Raw genomic sequence first — 26,725 nt, 5'->3', positions numbered from 1 at the left:
GGAATGTGTGTGTATATGTTTGTGCGTGTGCTCTTACAGACAGTGGCATGCCGTCTGTCTAATCATCCTCTTTATGACAGGCGGCGGGTTCTAACATGACAGCTACACGGATTATAATTTAGCTGGTTGACTAGCACAAACTTGCTGTAATGTGTATGTAAGTATTTATCTTTGCTTGGGAAGTGAGCTTAAACATGCCACGAGCTACAGCTAAGCTCTTAAGGGTGTCAAATACAGGCCAGTGTTTAACTGAGCGTTCCACTATTACTGTTATTTACATCATTGCTGTTATATTTCATATGTCATGGGGTTAATCCTATTACTCATGACTTTGGTGCACTAGTTCAATGGGAACCATGGGAAAGCCAGTAAATGGATTGTGTTTTCTTCTGTTTGTTTGTGTGGTCAGTGATGCAGTGCTCCGCAGCCATGGACATTCTCTTTGTGATGGATAGCTCCTATAGCGTTGGGAAAGGAGGATTCGAACGATCAAGGCACTACATGTTAAAGCTGTGTGACGGTCTGGACATCAGTCCAGACAAGGTCAAGACTCGCCAAACTAATGTCAAATTAAAGGGATTGTTCACTAAAAATCAAATGAAAATTCTGCCATTATTTACTCACCCTTATTCCAAACTCATTTGACTTTGAGGAACACTAAATCAGATATTTAGCAGAATAGATTTTTTCCATTCAATGAAAGTGGATGGGGACATGGACAGCCGTGTTCATGATTAACTTAAATTTTCTGGAAAAGAGCATCAGGGTTTGAAATGAAATGAAGGTGAGAAAATAATTGGCTTGGGATCGATTAAGTTTTCACGTATCAATAATCTGTAGATTTTCCCGAATTATCAATATATATCAGGATTTTTTCAGATATAAATAGGGCTGCTCGTAGCACAATATTCTTTGTCTTTTCAAACATATTGAGCAGCAGGGTACGTTCGCACACATCGCCGGATCAACGTCTCCGAGGCTGTTACAAATTCTAAAGTGCCACAGAGCTCAACTTGCTTAGTTTTCCATTAATTTCTATCTAATATATTTTCAGTACAGGTATGTATCTTTTTGTGGTTTAACAGATTGTATAAAAGACCTACTCAATGCTACATATAGGAAAATTGCATTTATAAAAGTCACCATTTCTAATAGTTCAGTTTGCAAAGTAACACCAGTTTCATACACTAACCTGCAAACTCCTCAACGTCACTTTAATTCTTTAAGTAGTACAAGAACCTTCCTAATTTTTTACTGCCATCATTTTTTAATGTGTGTGATGCCTTGTCAATGCTGAGACTAGCCTCAGAAAATTGTATGTCGCCCCCTGTGGTCTCCCAAAGCTATTACGTCAGACTACATTGAGTAGAATGCAACTGGCAGTGAATTGAAAGCACATAAATTAGGATACTAATTTGAATATTGTCTAATGTTAATATATCAATGCCTCAAATATGTATTGATAAAATAACATGCTGATTAATATTTAATTTACATTTTTGGTGAACTAACATTTACAGGACCGTTTTTAAATCTTTGGCCTCATAATGTAATAAAGAACAAACAAATGTTCTTATTTGTGTTTAAAATAAAGTATATGCTGTGTTTTGGCCAGGTGAGAGTTGGTGTGGTTCAGTTTGGTTCCACGCCCAAACTGGATATCAGTCTAGACTCCTATAAGAGCAAGGAGGAGCTGAGGAAACTGATGAAGAAAATCCACTATAGGTACAGAGATTAGTGTGATTTGTTTGTTTAGGGCTTAGCACTACCTGTGCGTGCTCTCTTGTGGAGGAAGACAAATATCTTACTCCATTTTCTAAGTTTTATCCTTGAGACTATGTCAGCACAGACACAGGGACCTCTGTTTACACTGTACACACTCTTAATTAGCAATCAAAGATATTGTTATAATTTTTTTTTCAATACCAATGCTGATTATTAATGCTTTTATGTTTAATTGGCCGATGTCTAATATGCATAGCCTATTTTAAATTTCTTTTTTTCTGCTTTTAGACAGAATAATAACCAAGTCATAACTAATCTCCTAAAGGTGAACAGCCTGCTTTACGAGACTAATATTGCACATTTCTTTAACCTGTTTTATTGGCAATATCCACTTGTCCTAGACTCTTTACTTAAAGTAATGTTTGGGTTCAATACAAGTTAAGCTCAATCGGCAGCATTTGTGGCATAATGTTGATTGCCACAAAAAAAATATTTTGAATTGTTCTTTGTTTGTTTTTATTTTTTTAAATAAAACTGCGGTTACAGTGAGGCACTTACAATGGAAGTGAATGGGGCCAGTACTTAAACATTTAAAATACACACTGTTTCAAAATATGGTCACAAGACTTAAACATTGTACGTATTCAAATGATTTTAGTGTATTTTAATTGTTAACTAAGCTTATCTGTGTTGTTACATCCAAAATTACAAATTTGTTTTCATCTACGTAACACCAGTGAACCCTGTAATCCGTATACGATAAACTTTACACAGATAAGGTTAGTAAGTGATTTTATCACCTTGAAATTATGTTAACAATAAAATGCTAACTAGTTGTGGCTGCACTTTTGAAAATTTAATAAACGAGGGTTCAAGTCTAAATTAATATTTATGGTAATCGACATTATGCCACAAATTAATTATTATGCTATTAATTGAGCTTAACTTCTGTTGAACCCAGAACATTTCTTAAATTCATAATATTTAAGTCTTAAAATGTTCTTCCACTATGTGATTTCATTTTAGTTTCGGGTTATGTATAACTTTATTAGTAAACCCGATATTAATGACCTGACATACGATGGTGTAAATATTGGTTCAAAATATCTGTCAAACCAATTATCGGTCTATCTTTACTCTTTCATTTGTGTGCATGTGTATTTTCAGTTGAAAGCAACTGATTTTGCTGTGGTATTATGGATGGGTTGATGTGGTTGAATTGATGGTTTTTGGGGTAAAGACAAGTAGGAGAATTGTACTCTTGAGCATACAGCTGGCCTGAACTTCATCACCCAGTCAGGACATACCACATCTCATTGACAGGGTGTGAAATTACCATTTCGGATTCCCACCCCATGAACATATCAGCACTTGTCTGTCTAGCTGAACAACCATGAGAGAAGATGATGGAGAGATATGCAGCTGTGCACATGCCTGCTTCTCCACTGGTACTCAGTCAATATCTGTAGGATGGAAGTGATCATGTTTTACAACACTGAATAAAGGAGCATTGTCAGTAGTGACAAATGTAGTTTTTATGCCATAGTTTGAGAAACTCTTAAGGGATGAAAAATAGTAGGTAGGGTCCAGAATATTTTTGCTACATCTGCCAATGGAAGTGGATTCCAAGAATTTACCAGCCATATGCAACTGTATTTGGCATATAATACAGAATACAGATTATACTAATTGTCCTCTGACAAGCCCTATTTACTGTACATGTTTTCCCCTTGCATATTTATGGCAATCAGTACAGGTCATTGCATAATTTAATCATATTAATTTCATAGTCTATCAGCATAATTGAAAACATAGCATAGTATGGTACATTTAAATAAAACTTGTATTTTTTCAGATACATTTTGGGAACACAGGACAGTTGCCTATGGTGTAGAAAGACAGAATTGTGTTGAAATTTGTGAATTAATCTCTCCTTGTGATTTGCTTGCAATGCACTTCTAACACTCATCTCAGAACATTCTTTTAATTACGTCATTATTAATTAGTTGTTTTCAGTTTTGTACACACCACAGATTTAATCTCTTCGGTTTGATTTGGCTCCTAAATCTCATCTGGTAGCTAATAACACTAAGGTCATGGGTTTGATTCCCAGGTAATGAACATAGCCTACAGAAAGAAAAAACAAATGTATTGCTTAAATGCAATGTACTGTATTTCCAGTAAAAGCATCTGCAAAATCCATAAATGTAAAATTGCTCATCTCTTTTGTGAGAAAAATAAAGGTGAGACTATTGTTCTTACATTGCGAAATGGACCATCCATTATATGGTAAATCCTAAAACAGTTAATGGCCAGCTGTTTTATTTACTTCGAGTGCAAATTTTGGACCCTGATTGTTGAATTTCTAAAGTGCGAAGAATGCGTTTAAACTGGAAAGTAAGGTAAGATGAGTCTAAATTTGCCCAAAGATGAAGCTGCAGCCAGTGTGAACCTGACTGGTTTAGGTTTCACTATGAGGGGTACATTAAGGACACTGCACAGTGAAGGGAACTAAAGGCCTCTGTGTTATCCTAAGACCCTTTGAGGGGCCACTGTAATTAAATTAATAAGAGATTAGAGTACACACAGTCAGTGAACTCCCTGCCAGTCTGTCGTCTTTATTGTGTTCTGTGACGTTGACTGCACTGGTGTGGGTATCTGATTGACTGTTCCCTGCAGTTGTGGAAAGAGTACTGATTTTTTTTTACTTAAGTAAAAGTACTGCTACTGAAGTAATAATTCACTTGAGTACAGTACAAGTACTGAGAAATATTATGACTCAAGTAAGAGTAAATAAGTAGTTTGATGAAAAACTACTTTAGTAATTACTTTACAAGTTACTTTTTTACAAGTTTATACGCTTCCAATTTTGGAACACAAAGACATTTTTGTTCTTGAAAGAAAATGATGCTTCCTTTTACCAAGGATGCATTAAATTGATCAAAAATACTGCCAAAATCGTTAATTGCAAATTACAATTAAGGTTTGAAATAATTGTTTTAAGTGGTATTTATTCTATTTTTCTTTACCCTTGATGGCAAACATGTACCGTGTCACCTATTCCTTACAAAAGCATTCTGAAGTGCTAATTTGGAACTCAAGAACATTTTCTTATTATTAGAGAATTGCAATTGGTTGCGCTACCATGCAGCAATCACAATACAGTGGGTTTTTTCCCAATTTGCTGAGGTATTGAGTTCTTACAAGTGGCTTTACACTTGCAAGTAAATAAATAAAATAGGCAAAAAGAACATTTATCCTGAAATTCTATTTTGTCCTAAAGTCTATTGTTTTAGAGAGATGAAGGATATTCCATGCATTACTGTTTTGAAAAAATTATCTAAAACCAGGATAGAGAGGGAAGGGGATGGCCCAGACGCACAACAAAAAGACAAGTAAATAGTCTCTAATCTCAGAAACAGACTCCCCACAGGTCCTAAATTAGCAGCTTCTAAATGCCAAAGACCTGCATTGCTGCAAGAGGATTCAAACTCAAAAAATACAAAATTGTCTCTAAACTATAATGTGCATTGTGACTGAAACACATTCCTATTTCAGGTTTTTCATGTATGTCCAAGTATTTTAGCTATTAAGTTAACATATTGTACAAAGCTGATATAATGCAATATCATAGAGGATGACATTTATTCTCAATGATATTGCAGCAATTATCCAGATTTGGAATGAGATTATTAAGCAAACAGTTATCAACTCCTACATGCCAACTGAATAAAATAAGGCAAAAAAATAAACATTTTACAGTGTTTAGTGAGAGATATGATTGATTCAAACACTAAAAGTGGTTGTTCTGTGTATGTATTATTGTATTACATTTATAATAATAGTCTTAATTAACATTGTTTATTTAACATATTGACATATTATTATAAATGAAATTGTAGCATTTGGTTACATTATGTTTTGTGATGGCCTCTAGTGGGTGAGGCATTTCAGACAGATAAACAGCAGCACAGTGCAGGGAAGTACAGTACAAACCATAAGCGAGAGTGTTACCTGCTAGGACAGTTTATTTTGAACAAGAGTGGCAAACGGTTACGGAATTTTATGCGGGAGTCCAATACCAATATGATGTGGATTGATAGAAGCAGAGAGCACATTCGTGCGTTCAATGGTGCGAGGGACTGGACGTCAAGAAAAACAATTATGTTCAAAAGAAGGCCGCAATGTATGTAATTGTAACTATATCAGATATTATTAATGAAACATGGGAACTCGTTGCGTGGGCAATTTTACCTCTATATTTTTAACTTTAGGGATATTTTTGCCCCGAGTCCCCGTTAATTTTTCGACAAGATTGGCATTGTATCCTTCTAAGGTATTTAAAAAGTTTGTTTTAGACATACAGGAGCAAGTAAACAAAATATCACATATATATGTCAAACTACATTGTGTTAATTTTTGACACAGTTAAAACATTGCCTACTTTAAAAAACAAGTGAAGTTTGATCAGTGGTTAAACATGTACAGACGGTTCCCTTGTACCAGAATGAATGGCTCCTTTCCAGAATAAAATAATATATGCATAAAATCACAGTATTAAAGTTCTTGTATAATGACAAGGCAGAAAGTCTAAGCTAGAGAAGAGAGGACACCGGCGACAGTTTATGAGAGCTGTTGTGTTCATGATGCACAGTGTGTTTTAGTTTATAAGCAGATTTTGCACTGATAACTTGGCGATTTCTTCTTCCCAATAATTCAGAAATATTATGCATTACTTGGTACTTTGTAATTGTGGTGAAAAATAAATGTAGCAAAGTTTGAATACATTTTTAATCAACTCAAGTAAATGTAAAAATACTATTATTTATTTATACTTGTATAAATATGTAATTAAGAACTAATTATAAAATGTACTCAGGTAATGTAACGAGAGTAGTTGTAATTTATTACTTTGCACTTCTGCACAGAGGAAGTGATACAAGTCACAAAGGTCAGGAATAATGACTGGAATATCATGTCAATGATACACCAGTCACTGTATACCCTTCAATAGTTTACTTTGATGTTTCAGACTCTGTTTTAAATTCTTTCTCTTTAAAGACTTCAGGATTTTTCCTGTTAAGTGCAGTTTCTTTCCTGTTTCTTTTCTTGTTTTTAAATAGCCAATAGGCTTTAGTTTCATAATTTCATGGGCTATTTAAAAATGCTGTTATTGAAGTTATTGTGTCTGTCTGTCTCTTTCTTGCTCAGAGGTGGCAGCACACAGACAGGTCTGGCTCTAAAGTTTGTTCTGAGGAAGGGGTTTTCCAGTGGAAGTAATTCCACATCGCCACGTGTTGTCATCCTTTTATCTGATGGAAAGTCCCAGGGGGCAGTGCAGCTGGCTGCCTCAGAGCTCAAGCTGTCTGGAGTGACTCTGTTTGCTGTGGGGATCCGTTACCCTAGGTAACACAAAACACTTCCATTAACCTCAATCACACAATAAAACCTCACAACTCCAATTATCAGCTGAATCTCAAATAACCTTTCAAAAACACGTAAAGGTGATCTATCACTGAAATCAAATAACAGAAATAAGAAGTTAGATTTTGCTTAAAGAAAATAATAGTTTTAGATCTACTGAGATTTTTGCATTGTTACAATATTATTTTTTACAACAATTAAAGGATTGTTCTGGGTTCAAACAAGTTGCATTAATCAACAGCATTAGTGGCATAATGTTAATTACTACAAAACATTTTTTTGCAATTTTTTATTAAATAACTTTAAATAATTTGTTCATTAAAAAAATTAAATAAAATCGTGGTTACAGTAAAGCACAGGAATAGGGCAAGCCCATACACATTAAAATACACACTTTGTGGAAATAAATAGTATCAAATCAAATCACTTTATTGTCACACTACAATGTACACAAGTGCAACAGTAGGTGAAAGTCTTGTAACCTACTATACTATTTGTATACAACCAATGCTGTTGTGTAAGCTTAACTTGTATTGAACCCGGAATGCTCCTTTTAACATACCTGCTGGCAGGCAAGGAGAGAGAAAAAAAACTACAGACACTTAACCAACATAAAGTAGGTATAGTTTAAAAGCTTAGAAGCTGTAATTTGCAAAGCATGTAGGCATTAAGACCAAAACTAAAAAAGTGCTTTGAAATTTTCAGACATTCAGAAGTGATCTATTTTGATAATTTATTAATAATTTTGCACTGCACATATTATTGTAATATGTGTAAACATCAAACTGATTAAATAGCCATGTGTCATATGTCGTTGGAAAGCTCTCAAAAAGTAGAATACAACCAGCACATTTGTTTGTACTCACAGATAAAAAATTGCGAGTAATAGCTAAGTACATGCCTTTGACATACATGTAAATGGAACATAAAATATCACATACCATTATTTAGAACAGGAGGACGTTTTTTTGTTAAAACGTGCTGACACAATTTAATCAGATGCATAGATAATTTGACCATCCACACAAAGCACAATGTGCACACAGCACACCATGTGCATTTGGCTCATTGGAAATTATGTACCTTGTCCAGATCATGGAGCACTAAATCAATCATATTAGGTTTCAGATCGCTGCAACCAGAGGTGGAAGTCATCCAAATATGGGCAGAGAGGATTGTTCACTCTAATTACATATGGCCACCAGGAGATGGCGTACATGACACAGACTCCATAATGGCTCAAATGACACAGATTGAACTGAATGAGATCTCATTACTCATACCTTTTTATTTGATTGCATTGTTGTATCAACACAAAGTTTTACTCAGTTATGGGTGACATGATTGGGAAGAAAACAAAAGCAGATTTTCTGAGCTACTTTACACCCTGAGATATATAATGTCAACTCAGAAAAATAAGATACTAATGTTTTTGGCTCAGGTTTTTTGTGATTTTTATTTTTTTAAGCTGTTTCTTAGGCTGAGAGTCTCATAATCTATCACATTTATCACAATTTATAACAATCTATAACATTATAATGATACCAAACATTTTACCCTCTTTGTTTTTTTGTAGAGTTATAAACCTTTAATTTTGGGCATGCCATGGAAACATATAGTATACAGTATATTGTACTTTGATATATCGTGTTATTTATTGATTGCCATATATTTATGTACTTTAATACGTACATGTTACTCCAAGGTATGTAAAAGAATACCATGGTATTATCATGGTACAGGTCCAAATACATGGAATCCCTATTGTACCATGCAAAAAACAGGGTAAAACCATGGTGCTTTTAGTGAGTGCAAGCAGTCCTGTTTTGCAGGTAATGGTGCTGTTTAAATGTTTTAAACTCAATTAGTCAGTGAACATGTGCTGACAGCTCTCTGACACAAGAGCAAGTACACTTCCAAATGTGTTCTTGTACACTAAAAGACTACTGACAGTCTGAATGTGTTTGTCTAAAGGTGTTTTTCTTTTTGGTTTGAGGCTTTGTGGCAGCTTCCCAATGGGTGCCGGAAGAAAAGAGTCTTGATGGATACATTCACATTAATAGACAAATCTAACAGCTGGGAATGTGTCTCTTGAGATGTTTTTGTGGATTACTGATGTTTGGATGAATGATGTAGCTCAGAGCTCTTTCGGAACCATATGCTTTGGCATCTCACAGTATATCCACAAGGATTTTACTGCAGCATATGATCTGTAATATAAATGTGTCTGTGTAAAACCACAACTTCTATATTCTCTTGCCTTTTGGTGTAGTCAAGTGGTTAAAGATCTAGCTAACTAAAAGCAAGATCAAGGTACTTGGAGTTCCTATTCACAGCAGTCTTTCTCTCTCTCTCTGTCCTCAACTTGCTCCTCCGTAGGTGGGAAGAGCTTCGCAATTTGGCGAGTAGCCCATCAGACACTCATGTGTTCTTTGCTGAGCACTTCAGTGATGCTGTGAACGGGTTATTTACCACCCTCACCACCTCATCAGTCTGCACTGCCATTCCCTCAGGTAAAACACATCACCTGACCGTCCACACACTCACCTGTGTGTCTATCAATAGTGAATCACATTTCCTGTGCTCTGATGTCTGCAGGGTGTAAGGTGGAGTCTTACCCATGTATGCAGAAAACCCTGGAAATGGTCAGAGAGCTTCAGGGAAACTTTATGTGCTGGAAAGGGTCCAAGGGATATTCACCGTACACTTCCCTCTGCCCTTATTACAGGTAAACTCATGTATACACTACCAGTCAAAAGTTTAGACATATCTACACATTTTTTTTATTTAAAGTATCTCCCTTGTTTTAGAGGAATCAAAACTATGAAATAACACAAATGGATATATGACAATGATGTAGTGACCAAAGTAATTTAAACAAATAAAGACAATCTTATATTTTAGCTTCTTCAAAGTAGTCACACTTTGCCTTAATAACAGCTCTGCACACCCTGGGCTTTTTTTCAATCAACTTCATGAGGGATACACCTGGGTTTAAAATAAAAATATTATTATTTAAGGTAATCATCCATTTAAGTGTTTTTGCAATTCTTATTCATTTAAAGGGAAAGTTCACCCAAAAATGAAAATTCTCATTATTTACTCACCATCATGCCATCCCAGACTTTCTTTTTTATGCAGAACACAATGGAACATTTTAAAAACTTTATCTGAAATATGTAAGTCCATACAATGCTAGTGAATGGTGACCAAAACTTTGAAGCTCCAAAAAGCACATAATTGCCACATAAAAGTAATCCATACGACTCCAATTGTTTACACCATGTCCTCTGAAGTGGTCAAATAGTTTTTAGGTGTGAACAGATCTTTTTCAGGCTTGATTACACTTCCTAGTGCTTGACTCATTTGCAAAGCACTAGATTGTGCTAAGAAGTGTAATCAAGTTTGAAACATGATTGCCAAGGAGACTGTTGATGTCAAGATTTGTAGTGAAAATGAACTACATTTTGGTCACTTAGTCAATTAGATTGCTTCATGAGACATGGATTAAACCACTGGAGTACATTTATGTGCTTTCTGGAGCTTCAACATTTGTCACCATTAATTTGCAATATACAGAGCTGAGATATCCTTCTGAAAATCTTAAATTGTGTTCTGCACAAAAAAGACATCTTGGATATCATGAGGGTGAATAAATGATGAGAGAATTCCTTTAAATTTAAGGAACAATTTATACTTTTATAAAAAGTCTCCAAGCCTTTTAATCAGAATGTTTTTAAGATCATGAGAAACATAAGTTCAGTCAGGTGTGTCTGAGCTGACTGGTGTCTGCATACATACATACACACACACACACACACACACACACACCACGATACTGTTTCACTCGCTTTCCCACCGTTATACACCAGCATAAACCATTAGTCATTGAGATGCTTCAGGTCTTATTGTATGTGCATTGTATCATATTGTATGAAGTTTCTGTGACTTGTGTTGAGGTTTCATGCCCTAAGGTAAAATGTTCATTAACATATTTATATAAACTGGTTTCACTTATTTTGTTACAGAAACAACAAGGTTTACAAGCAACACCCCGTTGTCTGTCACAGAACTATATGTCCTGGTAAAATGACCATATAATCCGAATGTTGCAGTGCTTTCTTACTTGTAATGAATTTTTTATTCCATAATTCTTTCTAATTCTCATTGATGATCTCGTTTTTTCTCAGACCCCTGCGATTCTCAGCCCTGTCAGAATGGTGGGACATGTGTATCTGAGGGACTGGAGAAATACCGCTGTGAGTGTCCTCAGGACTATGGTAGTGACCCTAATTGTGGTGAGTTCAAATTCATGTTCTTCTCTTCCCATACTCTCACCATCTAATGACCTGTCCCTGTCTTATGTTTAATGAATACTTTGCATGTTGTTTTGGTGGGTTTTGTTGGCTTGTGTGTGTTCTAGTTTTCACAATCAGCCTATGGTGTTATGTTACAATGAGGGTCAGCTTACTGTTGAGGTCATGGTTGACTGAAATACACCTAGAGCCCTCAGGGTTCTTATGTCCCTCAGATGAAAGGGACATTCTAAGTATGATTGCACTAAAACCACACTTTTCCTGTCTACAAATGCTCCCAAAGAAGGAAATTGTATAGCCTTGTGCATTGAAATGCAACAAACCTAGAAAACAAACAGTAACTTTTGCAGAGTAAATGCTAGTTTTGAACTGTTGTTTGATTGCTGACAAAGTCTGGTCCAATTTGCAGCTTATTCTGAACTGTCCACTTAGACTGGACGAATGTCTGACTGACATGTAAAGTGACCAACTAGAGTTTGTTTTGCTTTTACATGCCGTTTAGGGGCAGTTAAATGAGAAATCAATGACCAGAGATAGAAGCCATCAACGAACACATGACAGAATACTCTGGCCAGTCAGAGCATGATGACACATTTAACTTCCACCTGTCAGTCAGTGTGAATGGTAGGGGTTAGATCTGATGACCTTACCTGCAGAGTGACAGACAGATCGTTATGTTTTATGCTGGTCATACCTGCATTTTTGTCTCGGGATATGTGTTAATGGGACAGAAAGAAAGGATGAAGTGAAGTGAATGCCTTGCAACTGAATAACAACTGAACCTAACTTTAAAGTCAACTCAAATAAACACAACATTAGGCAGAAGAGATTTGTTAAGCATGTTGTTTTGCTCCAAGCATGCCATTCTTAAAGGAATAGTTCCCTCAAAAAGAAAAAGTCTGACAAACTCAAAAGGAGAAATTTTGAAGAATACACTGTAATTGCATGGAAAAAAGTAACCAATGAATGGGGACTGAGGCTTTCAAGCTTCAAAACAGACACATAAGCGTCATTTAAAAGAATATTTTTATATTTTGAGCTATATTCCAAGTCTTCTGAAGTCATGCTGTAGCTTTGTGTAAGGAACAGATTTAAATGTAATTCTTCCTGTCCTGTTGATGAGTTCATGAGAGAAATTATATCTTTGTTTGAGAGCAAATAGTTTTTTTTTAAGACAGATCTTTTCATTTAATTGTTTTTCCCAGTTCAAAAAACTGTCCCCCATGGCCAGGGCCATTTTTAGCTATAAGCGTTATAAGTGGCCGCTTAGGGTCCCCGAGCCACCAGGGGCCCCCGCAAAGCAAGGTGTGTGTATATATATATATGTATATATATACATAATAAAAGCTGCAAGGAAAACTCAGGCAGCTCTTGTGGCTCAATTAGACAGTTATAGGGGGCCCCCTTGTGGCCCAAGAGGGAAGGATGTAACTACAATTCATGGATAAGCTTTGTTCTACTCTTGCTCCAAGTAGGATTTTGTTTAGGGCCCCCATATGCTCAGAAACGGCCATTAAAATTCTCATTTTGAGCTCTACAGAAGAAAGTCATACAGGTTTGGAACAACAAGAGTGTGAATAAATGATGACATAAAGATTAATATATTTTGTAACCATATCCTGTTCTTTCCCAGCTCCTTTGCTCAGTTTCGACTGCTCTGTGGATGTGCTCTTCCTGGTAGAGGGCTCCACCGCTCTCACTCTGGAGGGGTTCTTACGCTTTAAGTCCTTCCTGAAGCGCTTCATGCAAGCTGTGCTAAGCTCCGACACACCTGTGAAGATGGGGCTGGCCCAGTATGGCAATGATGTAAAGATCGAGGCCAAAATCGGGGAGAATAGAGACCCAGCGAAGCTGATTCAGGCTGTTGAGGGTCTGCAGTACCGTGGTGGGCCAGCCAAGACTGGCAACGCTCTTCGCTATATCACACAGCATGGCTTCCAGAGTGCGCCCGTCTTTGCTGATGTTCAGGACGACCTGCCGCGAATTGTAGTGCTGTTTACGGGCACACTGTCTGCAGACCCTGTGGTGGAGTCAGCAAAGTATGCACGGGACAGGGAGATCTTCATCATCGGTATAGCACCAGAAGGGATGAGAGCAGAAATAAACAACATCACTGGAAACCCTCAGCGCACCCTCACATACCATTCACCTGATAGATTGAGCGCTAAGATTCCAGAGCTTAGAGCCAAAATTTGCAGTGTGGACAACCAGGGTAAAAATCTGCTCTGTCTGTGACTTTTGTTTACAATGCTTGCAACACAGATATGCAGTGATATTCTCAAGCATTCCTAACCCTTAGTATTATCATGCTTTAATTTGGCTATATTAAATTGTATCATACTAAACCGTTTTGTGTTTGATAGGCTGTCTGGGTCAAGCACTGGACCTTGTCTTTGTACTGGACGGCTCCGGTGGTGTAGGCAAGGCCAATTTAGTCCACCTCCAAGACTTTGTTCGGAGCACCTCAGTGCAGTTCGACATCAATCGAGACATTGCTCAGGTTGGTCTTGTGGTTTATGGGAGGCGGCCCATCACGGTCTTCGACCTAGACAAATATGACTCGGGCTCTGCTGTGCTGAAAGCAGTGGGAGATGCCTCTTATCTGGGTGGAAAAGCCTCCATTGGCTCAGCCCTGCTCCATGTCCACACCCAAAGCCTGACGGTGGGGAAAGGGGCACGGCCTGGGGTCAACAAGGCCGTTGTGGTGCTGACCGATGGGACTGGTTCGGAGGATGCGGCAGTGCCTGCCCAGAAGATCCGTGATAGCGGAGTGTCAGTGTTTGTGATTGGTATAGGGGACATGCAGCAAGATGTTCTCTTCCGCATCGCCAGTTCTGAGGATCACATGATCATTGTCCCTTCCTACGATGACCTGAAATATTCTGAGGATGTGCTGGTACAGATGGTGTGTGCAGGTAAGTCAGAACAAGCATGCTTAAAGAAATAGGTCACCCACAAATGAAAATTCTCTCATCATTTACTCGCCCTCATGCCATCTCAGATGAAAGATTTTTAGAAGAATATCTCAGCTCTGTAGGTCTATACAATGCAAGTGAATGGTGACCAAAACTTTGAAGTGCCAAAAAGCACATCATGGCAGCATGAAAGTAATCCATACGACTCCAGTGGTTTAATCAATGTCTTCTGAAGTGATTCAATCGGTTTTGGGTGAGAACATACAAAAATGTAACTCCTTTTTCACTGTCTCTAGGCACTATCATGATTTAAAGCTTGAATTCCTAGTGCTTGACACATACGCTAGCTGTCGCTAGGAAGTGTAACTGACCTTGAAATCATGCCTGCCAAGGAGACTGCTGATGTCAAGGTTTATAGTGAAAAGGAAGTTATCGTTTGGTCTGTTTTCATCCAAAACCAATTGGATCACTTAAGAAGACATGGATGAAACCACTGGAGTCTCATGGATTACTTTTATTCTGCCTTTATGTGCTTTTTGGAGCTTCAAAGTTTTGGACCTCATTGACATGCTTTGTATGCACCTACAGAGCTGAAATATTCTTCTAAAAATCTTTGTTTGTGTTCTGCAGAAGAAAGTAATACTGTGAGCAAATGATGAGATCGTTTTAATTTTTAGGGTGAACTATTCCTTTAAATGATCAAATGCCATAAATATCCCCCTTTGAAAGTATTTTAATTCTTCTGTTTTTCTCTGTAATTCTCTCTTTAGACGTGAAGAAACCTGTTAACCTGTGCAGTCCCAATCCCTGTATGAATGATGGCGTGTGTGAACTGTTGAACGGCAGCTACCGTTGTGAATGCCATGGCTGGAAGGGCCCACATTGCGAAACACGTCTGTACAAATGCCAATTGTTTAGTCTTTGTGCAGTAGTACATAGTCTTTTCTTTTACAAATGTATATAAAAGTGTAGGTAGTTGAACGCAAGAATGTGTTCAGTCTTAATGGCCCCTAACTTGTCCATGAGCAAAATGCTGTTTAAAATAGTTTTAGATGGAGCATAGCATGCCACAGCTGGTCAAGTCAGTATTTTATGTCAACTACCCATATCTATAAGGGATAGTGTATATTATATAGGTGCTGTAACTCATAATGTTAATGGGCTTTTTGCCATATTGCAGTTCACAAATAATCCTTTGGTGTGACACATGGATTTTGAAAAGTATCAATATTCTATGTAGTCTCTCAATTAATATGAGGTCATAAAGCAACTGCATGTAAAATAATTATACAAGAATTTGAAAATTAAAGAATATTTTATTAACTAAAATAGCTTTTGATGAAGCATGCCATTCTGTATGTCACTGCTTGACATTCCATGTCAACTACCCATGTACACACACATACATAGTTTAAAACAGATCCTCTATTTAACCCAGGTAATACAAAATATATATAATTAAAACTTGCCTTCACATCTGTTTATGTCAATGCTAAATTTAATTTGTTCTGACCTCTAAAGGTGCAATCATTTTGGTGTTTTCACATTGGACAAAGGTTTGACAGGGTATATTTTACTTTTTTAATTTATGTATTTGATTTATTGGACTGTCTTTTGCAGGAAGCAGAGAGCAGCTGTCTAGAGGAGATATCCCCAAGCCTGTAGGCCTGAGGCACCAGCAGCACAAGAGTGAGAAAGAGCTGCTGCAACGCTATCGGGCACTCCGCAGGAGACATGCCTCCCAAACACAACACAGATAGACAGATACAAAACAGACGGACACATATAAGCACAATTCCACCAAATATACATAGAAAGAGCCACAGCTCAGTGACATGAGATACAAATCCTTTTGTATTGCTCTTCATACAGGAGGAAATGGTACACTATTGGTAACACTGTTATCTTACACAGGATGCTGCAGCTAATGAAGATCCAACACTTGGACTAATAAACCCATTTATTCTCCAGTCAGAAAGGAGAAACAAACCACTTCATCTTCCCATATCTTTCCCAAGTGCTTTTCTTAAGAATGTGCTAAATATACCAGAGGACACCTCAAACAGGATACGTGTTTCTGTTATTACATGAATTTTATAAATGCCTTTAGTGCCTTAAATTATTTTTCATATTTGTAGTCCATATTAAAGGGTTGTGATTCTTTTTGTATTATAAGACCCAGAATTTGAGGTTTTATGTGTTTTATGGTGCATTGTGTTTGACTCCATATGGATTTTTTCAGTCTACTTGTGATCTGTTATGTTGAGAATTCCTTCGTGTTACAGAAAGCCTTTTGACCATAATATTTATTTTTTATCCTAATCAACAGTGGCAGTTTGTTCAAATGTAAGGCCATTATTTGTATTTTTTTTTTTTATTTTCACTTTGAGTCTACCTACAATCGTTTCCGGTGTTTAAATGTTGTTTTGGTTCCACCTACTGGTGAAAATGCATTTCTGTTCATAATTATATATTCTTCAACTTCAAAGCAGGATGTCTGGTGCTTAGGATAAATTGAGGCTTTGGGTAAAAATGCATTGTTGTCAGTACAAACTTTTATTTGAATAAAAAGTGCATGTTTCAGCTAGCGTACAGTAACAAATCAAAACAACACTGAACGGATATGTAATATGTATATTCACATTTTGGCTACCAGCATATATGAACCAAGCTACAATGTACCAGGTGTGCCAAACAGCTGATTTAAAGGTCTTCACTTTAGATTCCATGTTTTAATAAAAAAATAGTGGTTTTCATTGCTCTTCCAATGGTCACTTCTCAAGCTTATGTAACACCAATTATATTATGTGCACACCACTGTATAAACTTAGAAACTCAATAAATCCTTTCCTTTTTCATACATAAAAATATATTTAAAATCTATCATTGTCCAGTGGCATTATTTGGCTGGGAAACATTGGGGCATTTAAAAGTATTGTATTGCATCAGCTGCCTGCATGTACTCCGCACCATCTCAGCCTCTTGATTGCAGATGAGAAGGTATGGGGGATGGTGTGTTTCAGGTGGGTGGAGCCTGCAGGTCTTTGGACACACCCTCTCCCTACTTGCCTGAAGCATTTGCTTTAGCAGTCATTTGAGCTTTGGCTAAAAAGTCTATTTGCTCTTTTAATTCCCATCCACTAGGTTTTAGATTTTTTCTCCCATTCCTGCACAGAAAGCGCATGATAAACATTTTAACAGAGTGTATTTTAAATCAGAATAAAAAAATATGTAAATAATGGATTGAATAATTAATACCCTTACAGATGCTATGACAGAGTTGTGTATTTCTATAAAACATTAACATCAGAGGCTAAGCTCCCTGTTAGGATTATGGATATGTAAGTGTATTGTTACCTTAGCCTTCTGCAGAACATTTCCTTTGTTGGATGCCACGATGGACAGGGGTCTGTTTTTCAGCACTGGGGCAGAGTTGACAGGTGAATTGTTGGCTGGCGTATTTGGAGCAAGGGTGGAGACAGGTGCTGCCTTGGGCTAAAAAACAGGACACAATTTAATTTTAGATTAAGACTGTGAAGACTTTTGTAGAGCACATACACTATAAAACAACTACATAATAAGGGAAAAGATATAAGAAAATATATATTGTATTAAGTTTACTTTTCTAACTCTATTGGCAAATATTGTTTCAAGAAAAAACCTTAAAAAAATTATAATTTAAAAAAACTGTCAAAGGGGTAAGAAAAATAAACTTATTTTTATATATGTTATTTGAAAACAAGGCTTTTATCTTTTGCAATTTTGCCTTTCAGGTTAATTAATCTTGTTAAAGGGATAGTTCACCCAAAAATGAAAATTCTCTCTTCATTTACTCACCCTCATGCCATCCCAGATGTGTATGACATTATACAGAACAAAAACAAAGACTTTTTGAAGAATATTTCAGCTCTGTACGCCCTAATGCAGGTGAATTGGTACCAAACCTTTGAAGAATTAAAATGCACATAAAGGCAGCATAAACGTAATCCATAAGAATCTATATCTTCTGAAGCAATATGATAAGTGTGGGTGAGAAACAGATCAATGTAAGTACTCGTTTACTATAAATTCAACTCTCTGCCCAGTAGGTTGCGACATGCACGATGAATGCGAATTGCCAAAAACAAAACAAGAACGTGAAAGTGAAAGTGGAGATTTACAATACAAAAGGACTTAAATTGGACTGACTTTATGTACTTTTTGGAGCTTCACATTTTTGATACCAAATTCACTTGCATTGTGAGGACCTACATAGCTGAAATATTCTTCTAAAAATCTCTTTAGAGTATAGCTTTAGAGTAAATGGTGAGAGAATTTTCATTTTTGGGTGAACTATCCCTTTACGATATTTTACTGGAAAACAAGACCAAAATTCTAATTATGAAAATCATGTGTATCTAGTAGGCCTATGCTAAAACTGGACAATGATTTCCCTAATTAATGCAACTTGTTACATTACCGTTGACACATTTTTAATTTACCTTATTTTTATCAACCTATTTGTACAACATAAGAAAAACCTTGGATTGTTTGGATATGCAGAAACTCGTAGTCAAAATACTAACCGTTGAAGTGTCCAGTAGACTGCTATCTACTGTGGTGCCCAGTGTAAATGGTCCAGCTTCCACCTTTCTCAAATTCTCCTTCACCTCCATCAAACTAAGCTCCACATCCACTCGCAGGCACTCCGCCTCACGACACGTCTCTTCCATCTGCTTCAGACGTGCCTCCAGAGAGGCCTGCTGGGTCGGGTCTATGTAAGCCATAGTCAAAAGCATTTATTAGCATATCACCTATACTGGAACATTATAATATATAGTATGTCAAGACATAACTAGCAAGTACATAAAAATGACAAATGGGAGCTAAACATGCAAATGGAGTACACAAATCCATGCACAGAACTGACATTGCAAAAGTTAGATCAAAAGGAAAATTTTGAAAAATTGAAGAGTCACATGGGGTAACCTCCTCTTGGTGGCGATTAGTGGGTCTCGCGTGGGTCGCGAAGTTTAGCATGAGCCTCCACATGTTTTGAGACTCCACTGTGTCATGCACAGCGAGCCACGTGATAAGATGCACAGATTGACTGTCTCAGAAGCAGAGGCATCTGAGGCATTTCTTCCGCCACCAGGATTGAAGTGAGTAACCGCACCACCAAGAAGGCCAACTAAAGTAGTGGGAATTGGGCATTCCAACATTGGGAGAAAAGGGGATAAAAAAATAAGTGGCAGTACCTTGGCAGGAGCTCAGTTCCTCTTTCACCTCCCGTCTGTCTTTCCTCAATGTGGCCAGAGTGTTCTTAACCTCTTCTCTCTCTCGCTCCAACCGATCTCTCTCATCAGAGTAAAGTATCACGTCAGCCTCTGTTCTGTTCTTCCCTAACTTCACCTCGACTGACCCTGAGCCTCCTAAACAGGAGGAAATGTGAAGGAGCTTTCAGTTATGACCTACATTCACATTGCTTGCATGGGTGCATGACTGGAGAAATGCACAGCAGGGTAAATGCAGTTTTGGTGTTATGCAGTTATGCAGTTTTACAGCAGATGACCCTCACCTGCAGGAGAGAATTTGAGTCTATCAAGAAGTCTATCTGTGCTGGCTGCTCTTCCGCTGGAGTTTGGCGGACTCTGGGGCGTATGTGCAGATATTTGGGGTTGGGTTTGGGATGGCGGTGAGGTGGGAGATGCCTTCTGGACGTCCTGGCCAAGGAAACTGATACTTTGAGTCTGGACATGTACATTGGGGGTTGGAGAGGGGTCTGCATCTACTCTTGGGACAAGAGGTGGAGGATCATGGTCCTCTGTGCTGCTTGGTAATGAAGTTTCAAGTACAAGCTGTTTCGGAAGAGAATTATACATAACAAATAATTAATTTGTTTACTTTTTAATAGCGTATTTTCATCTTGCTCAACAAATACAGTATGGTGCTAGCAATGTTAATGGCATGAGTTAAATTACTAGGAAACGCACAAACTGATCAAATGTATTCTTTGAATGCACTGTAGGCTGCTTTGAATAAAAGTGTTTGGCAAAGTAATACATGTACATTTTGGGGAAAATGTTCTAAGATTCAAAAGGTCAAAATCAGAGATAACCAGTGTTACTATTTGTTATTGTGTTACATACAGTGACCCCAAAAAGGCACAAGTGGGTTTGGAGTGAGGCGCTAATAGGGTCAAGTGCAATTTAATTCGGAGGTTCTTCTCCAGTTATTGCATCGTCTACGTCCTATTATATAGTCCATTCCCTCAAGCACCAGCGATATAAACAAAGACAGCACATTAATGACAATTAACTGCATCTTTGTTAAATGGGACACGCTCCTTTTATACGCATGGAAAATGTGTTCAGGATATGTAGGTACCGTAAAATTTTAGAGAATGTTAGTATTATTAATCATTATCATCTACTGATCCACAAATTATGGCTGGTATTAACAGTGATTGTATCGGCACGCACTTCACTTCTATGGGTTGTTTTTGATTTTGAAAAATGTAATTAATTTATTGATACACGAAAAAATTAGACCAAAAATATTTCTAAATTCAAATGACACTTCAAACGAAGCATTGAACTTTATTACCACCTGCTGGTGGAATTTCCAAACTGGACTTTGCGCTGAAAACAGATGTGGTATTAAAACATCAAAGTGCGGTACTCAAGTGTGACATAAGTGTGCAAAATTTCAAACATTTTTTGGGGGTCACTGAACAATCTATATACATCAAAAATACTGACTAATTATGTAACAACTGTGGTTTCAACCCAAACCTCAGGATGCTGCTCCTCCTCATGTGGAACAGCTGATGGACTGGTCTCTGTCTGTAGAGAGGTGGACATCTGAGGTGACAGATCTGAACTTGTGTGCAGAAAAGAGCGAATTGTGATCAGATCCAGATAAACTCTGTCCTTCCCATTCTGCTCATTACTTTCTGTTATCTCACTGCTGCCATTTTGAACCTCTTGAACCTCCTACAATCGAACAGAGGAAAAGTATGAGAAACAGTATTGAAACTGGCTGGTCTGCAAGGTTGGCAAAACATAACACTGTCACAGCAACAACTTCCTGTCACTTGTATTATTTTTGGCAGATTGCTTTGTGAATCTTCCAATCCTGTTCAATGAGTCTGGTGACTCTGAATAAACACAGCTGCATGAAAGTCTGAGATGAAGATTTACGACAAAAGCATTTCAAGTGCATTTTTCCCACCTCCTGTTCATTCTCTATGGATGCCACATCATCGTATATGTCATCACAGGCATTGGGTTCTGATGGGGGGCTGTCTGTATACGTGTTGGGCTCAGAGTACCTCCTTTGCATTAGACTGAGATGCAAGCAGAAAGGCATTTAACACTTTATTTAAAGGGATTTACAGTACATGTAAAGCCTTTGAAGGAAAAGTTCATACCAAAATTAAAAATCTGTCATCATTTCCTCACCCTCTTATAAAATCAGCATAAAAGTAATTTATATGACTCCAGTGGTTCAATCCATATCTTCAGAAGTGATATGATAAAGTGGGTAAGAAACATCCATATTTAAATAATTTTTTACTATAAATCTTCACATTCACTTTCACATTCTTCTTTTGTTTTTGGTGATTCGCATTCTTTGTGCATATCGCCACCTACTGGGCAGGGAGGAGACCTTATAGTAACATAGGACTTAAAAATTGATCTCTTTCTCACCCACACATCTCACATATATCGCTTCTGAATTTATGGATTTAACAACTGGAGTCGTATGGATTAATTTTATGCTGCCTTTATGTGCTTTTTGGACCTTCAAAGTTCTGGCCACCATTAAATTGGATTGTGTGGACCTACAGAGCTGAGATATTTTTCTAAAAATCTTTGTGTTCAGTAGAAGAAAGAAAGTCACACATCAGGGATGGCATGAGGGTAAATGATGATAGTTAACATTTTTGTGTGAACTATCCCTTTAAAATACAAGATTAATGTAAATCGCTTTATGTATGTCTAATGATGAACAGAAAGTGACTTACTACATGGATGTCTTGGCAGCATTAACAATAGTAGATATCCTCTCAGAGTTTACATTGTCATAGGTTAGATCTTCTGGGTCTATTTTGGTTCCGGTCTGCGAAAGTATGAGCCCCAGCCAGTGGCCCATATCATCAGAGGATTTAGCCTGGCAGAAAAGAAGAAGACCATGTCCATCATGCACATCAAACAAGTGGCAGAAAAAATTCATAGTTGCTTGGAGCAAAATGAAGGTGAATAAATTACTAAAGTTTTTTACAAAAGTTTTTGCAAATGATCACTGAAATGTGACTAGTTTGGATTTACCAAATGTAGACGTGTGAATGGGTGAACATTCTTTAGACCTACAATAATTGTGCAACTTAAAATTACAAAGTACATTTTATTTTTTATTTTTTTAGAAATTTGCATTCAGAATACACTTTTTTAAATACAGAATGTCATAAATTCAAACCCGCATATTTGATCTGGCTCAAAAGATATTCATATACCATAAAACGTTTTTGGGCCAGTTTGCTATTGAATTTCATTCTTGCCTGAAGATGGCAGTTAAGTCATGACAGTTTCTATTAAGCAGCAAAAAGCCTCACTATTCCAGATAGAGTAATTTTTGATGTTATCACATTGTCTTCTTTTTCTTTGTGTCTTACTGAAAACAGATGATAAACAACTCAAGAATGAGGGCAGGAAATTAGCTGTTTATCTGTCTTTAGAGTATGCTCTAAAACAACTTCTCAATAACCCCATGTTTAGGAGCAATGACACACAATACACATAAATAGATACAAATTCATTACAAGCATATGTTATATGTGTAGCCGATAAATAATAGTTCTGAAACTCACAAAGCTCTATACAACAGAACTGAATGAAGAACACAGAGGCAGAATGAAAGGGGAGTTCCACAAATCTCAGAAATCTCAGTCAGACTGATGGACTCATGCCAAGACCCAGTATGTGAGGGCATCAGACAGTAAGACTGGGAAAAGTATTGGCTCATTATCACAGAGTAAAGAATATGTGATCTTGTAGTACTGATTCTGTTTTTGCCTTCATAATGCTGTAGCATCCAATTATCCAACTTGCTTAAAAGTTTGGCTGTGTCTAGTATGAAATATTTGACTACTATTTTCCAAATACACCACAGATAGATGTGGTTGACACCTGCGCAGTGTTCACTTTGTCTTTAGCATCTTTCATAGGAGCCCTGCATTTTTAGACGTTGAGACAAGTTTATTAGAAATGTAACTGTAAAAACCCCATCCCGAGACACCTGCATCCTGCTTAGGTGTACCATTCCACTGCATCTTGCTTTTGTAGGGCATGATCACATTTGGTCTGAAGGGTAAATGTCTTTTAGAAATACTTTCGCCAATATTTACATGAATGCTACACATACTCAAGGGAATTGTATAATGCTTTTCTTAGAATTTAATGTTTTGGTATTGCTTTCCCACTGAGTAGCATGGCTCCTGACCCCCCCCCCTTCACAATGAGCATGTTTATATGCACAAAAATACGCTGATTACTCCCAAAAATCAGCTTATTTAAAAAATCTGACAAAGCAACAAAACTGTGTTTACATGAGATCTGAAATAATCGTGTTATACTCTATTTTTGACATCAAACACCGGTAAAGGTGTTTACATACGACGAGAAATTGCCGTAATGGGCAAAAATCTACCTGTGTCGACTGGTTTATTCTTACGCCGTTTATGAACTTACACTGCTAAAGGAATGCAGTTTATTGCGTTTACATGACCACGCGTGTTGCCGGCTTTTTAAGCATAATCAGTGTAAACGCACATTAGGCTACACTTCTTTTCTTTGTCAGGTTTCTGTGCATACCCTGTTTGTATATCACCTAAAATATGTATCCTATTTAATATAATAAATAAACACAGTCATTACCATATACTAGTAATAATAATGATCTACCTTATAAAACAATACCAACAACCATGAATATGACCCTTTGTGATGCCAATTAAGAGTTTAACATTAAAAGCTGTGTGAGTGATTGTCTGTAACCAGTTTGTTAATGTCTAAGAGCTCAATAGCTCATATTAAAGAGCTGATTTCATAGATACGTGTCATAAATGTCTTTTATTCCTGTCGTTCTTAAAAATTTCTTGGAAAATGATTTCTGAAAATGAGTGGGAACCGTTAAATTGCATTAAATCCAATGAATGCAAGGATTGCAAACCCATTTAAAAGGGGTCAGCATGGATCAATTGCAAGTTAAATCCATTCCCCTCTACTCACTTCTAAGGCTGCGAGCTCCTCTCCGTCCACCTGAATACGGAATGAGTAGAGGTGCTCTGGGCTGGGGTCTGGCAGGACCATGCACCCCTCTAGAGGGACTGGCTGCTGGGCCACTTTGCTCTTACTTTTGTCGTAGTAGATCCAAAGCTTCCTGTTCATTATTGAACACCACCGGCTTTGCCATTGGGTGTTTACAAGGACGTTAAGGTGGCCTGTAACAAAGAGAAATGGATAAAACGTAGGTTTTGAGAAAAGTTTCAAACTTTTTCAGGTAAATATTCAGTATGATGATGCAACCATGCCATTCATGGCTTACCTGATTTATCCACTGTCTTCTTTGGGCTCTCCAAAGAGGAAACCTTCTTTTTCCCAATGTTTATAAGGTTACTAAACTTGCCGTGCTTCTTCTTAACTAAGAATTAAAAGACATTTGGAAAGTAAATATTAATTATGAAACACCCAGAAGCAATTTGACTTCTAAAAGAAAGGACTAAGTGATTCAGTCTTACCATCTTTGTTCTCCAGGTTCTCTGGGTGACTGTCTGTGCTACTCCCACTCTCAGATGTCATGGAGTACCTCTCGGTATGTTCACCCTGCCAGAGGAGCATTAAAGTTTTGCTCAACCTCACCTCAAAAACACTCTATGCAAGTATAATGTAAACGCAGATGCTTCTAGCAATGCAAGCTCGATTACAGCTTTATCACATACTAAAATGTATCAGAGTGCAATTTATAATGCAGTTCAAGGTCACGTAGCATTTGCGGCATTGCCACAAGGGGCACTACAGTGTGCACTGCTGTAATAGTCTTTTAGATTTGTCTTTTAGAGAAACAACTGTCATGGCGGAGCAGCGGCTTGAAGGGAATCGTGCTGAGCTAGTTTTTAATGTAATCCTATCGCCCTCTTAATTACTGAAGTTTGTTACAATACATAATGCACAAGAGTGCACAATAAGTGGACAGTTCGCCTGTAATACGTTGATTAAGCATTTGCGTTTGTGTATATACGTGAAATATTTTTGAGCCTTATGCACTCCTTTTAATGTGTTATGAAAAATATTCCCAATGAGATGAGAAGGATATAGCTGCAGGCAGAGCTCCAAAAAGAAAAGGGCGGGAGCTCCAAAGCACCTAACCTAACCCTTTCCCTAACTGTATCTGGAGGTGACACCCCTTTTGGAGTTAGCGCAACCCCCCTTTAGGAGTAACTCTGTCCAACTGGGAGAAACTCCGCCCACTTTTGGAGATTCTGCCCCCATTTTTAGATCTCCGGCCTGCAGCTATACCTACTTGAAAGAGACTGAGCAAATTGGAGAGTGTTTCCCACATAAATCAATTTAAGAGAATAAACCACAACTGATATGTCATACCTTAGTACAGATGAGCACTGGGAAATCATTTACATCAAATCCCGCAGTGTTTTTAGGACTTATTTCATGAATCACCTGATAAAGATGAAACAAGTCTGTAAAGTATAACTGCACAAACCAAGAACAGATTAAATGTTTTAATTGTCCATCTACTGTACAAGAGCCAGAACTCTTGTCCCTTACCTTCAGCCATTGTTCAGCCTGCTCTTTGCTCTGCAGACCCAGGACAATGGCTTCTCCTCCCAGTGGGGTTATTTTTAGCTTGTGTTCTTTCCTCTTTGTTTGTTTCTCTTTGTAGATGACACTGCAGCCAAACAGACTGATGTCCAGCAATGGTGTCTGGTCCTTCGAGCTTTTGTAGCACTGAATACAGTAGCATACAGCAGAGTCTTAATAAAACTTGCATTGTATTTTGCTGCAATAACTGCAAAACAAATTAGGTTAGACATGATATTCTAAGGAAAAATAAGTAGGTGACTCCATTTAAAGATTTTATTTTTATCCATTAGGAATTGATTTGATCAAGAAAAGTTGCTTCCATGATAGCTGACTGGCGGGAATGGTTTTGAAAAATGGAGGGCTAGATGACATTAGCCGAAAAGGAAAGACGTTTTAGTGGCAGAGCAAGTAATTACATTTTTATGACACAAAGGCAAAGATTATTCTTTTAAATAATGTGCACAGATTAATCATTCACAAGAAG

General features: G+C 37.4%; 2 protein-coding genes across 2 annotated transcripts in view; one reads left to right on the top strand and one right to left on the bottom strand.

The window, feature by feature from the left end:
* LOC127626793 (von Willebrand factor A domain-containing protein 2-like) overlaps positions 1–16,140 on the top strand; it is a 33,070-nt gene extending 16,930 nt beyond the window's left edge. Inside the window, exons 4-14 of the mRNA XM_052102842.1 lie at positions 410–543; positions 1,616–1,725; positions 6,937–7,131; positions 9,529–9,662; positions 9,748–9,877; positions 11,178–11,233; positions 11,340–11,447; positions 13,099–13,677; positions 13,829–14,380; positions 15,151–15,273; positions 16,001–16,140. Of these exons, the coding sequence (XP_051958802.1) occupies positions 410–543; positions 1,616–1,725; positions 6,937–7,131; positions 9,529–9,662; positions 9,748–9,877; positions 11,178–11,233; positions 11,340–11,447; positions 13,099–13,677; positions 13,829–14,380; positions 15,151–15,273; positions 16,001–16,140 (2,261 nt within the window). The remainder of the gene's footprint in view (positions 1–409; positions 544–1,615; positions 1,726–6,936; positions 7,132–9,528; positions 9,663–9,747; positions 9,878–11,177; positions 11,234–11,339; positions 11,448–13,098; positions 13,678–13,828; positions 14,381–15,150; positions 15,274–16,000) is intronic.
* An 11-nt stretch (positions 16,141–16,151) lies between these two features.
* The window catches only part of LOC127626792 (actin filament-associated protein 1-like 2), a 55,562-nt gene continuing 44,988 nt past the window's right edge, over positions 16,152–26,725 (bottom strand). The window contains exons 7-19 of the mRNA XM_052102841.1: positions 26,206–26,385; positions 26,023–26,097; positions 25,161–25,245; positions 24,968–25,063; positions 24,652–24,863; positions 22,389–22,534; positions 21,593–21,707; positions 21,154–21,354; positions 19,938–20,217; positions 19,618–19,791; positions 18,946–19,133; positions 17,738–17,875; positions 16,152–17,547 (exon numbers count right to left, since the gene is read on the bottom strand). Coding sequence (XP_051958801.1) covers positions 17,521–17,547; positions 17,738–17,875; positions 18,946–19,133; positions 19,618–19,791; positions 19,938–20,217; positions 21,154–21,354; positions 21,593–21,707; positions 22,389–22,534; positions 24,652–24,863; positions 24,968–25,063; positions 25,161–25,245; positions 26,023–26,097; positions 26,206–26,385 — 1,917 coding nt within the window. The 3' untranslated portion in view covers positions 16,152–17,520. The remainder of the gene's footprint in view (positions 17,548–17,737; positions 17,876–18,945; positions 19,134–19,617; positions 19,792–19,937; positions 20,218–21,153; positions 21,355–21,592; positions 21,708–22,388; positions 22,535–24,651; positions 24,864–24,967; positions 25,064–25,160; positions 25,246–26,022; positions 26,098–26,205; positions 26,386–26,725) is intronic.

This window comes from Xyrauchen texanus, chromosome 33 (genome assembly GCF_025860055.1).
Source record: "Xyrauchen texanus isolate HMW12.3.18 chromosome 33, RBS_HiC_50CHRs, whole genome shotgun sequence".
Lineage (NCBI taxonomy): Eukaryota > Metazoa > Chordata > Actinopteri > Cypriniformes > Catostomidae > Xyrauchen > Xyrauchen texanus.
The sequence above is the reverse complement of the archived record's forward strand: the minus strand, read 5'-3'. Positions and strand labels throughout refer to the sequence as shown.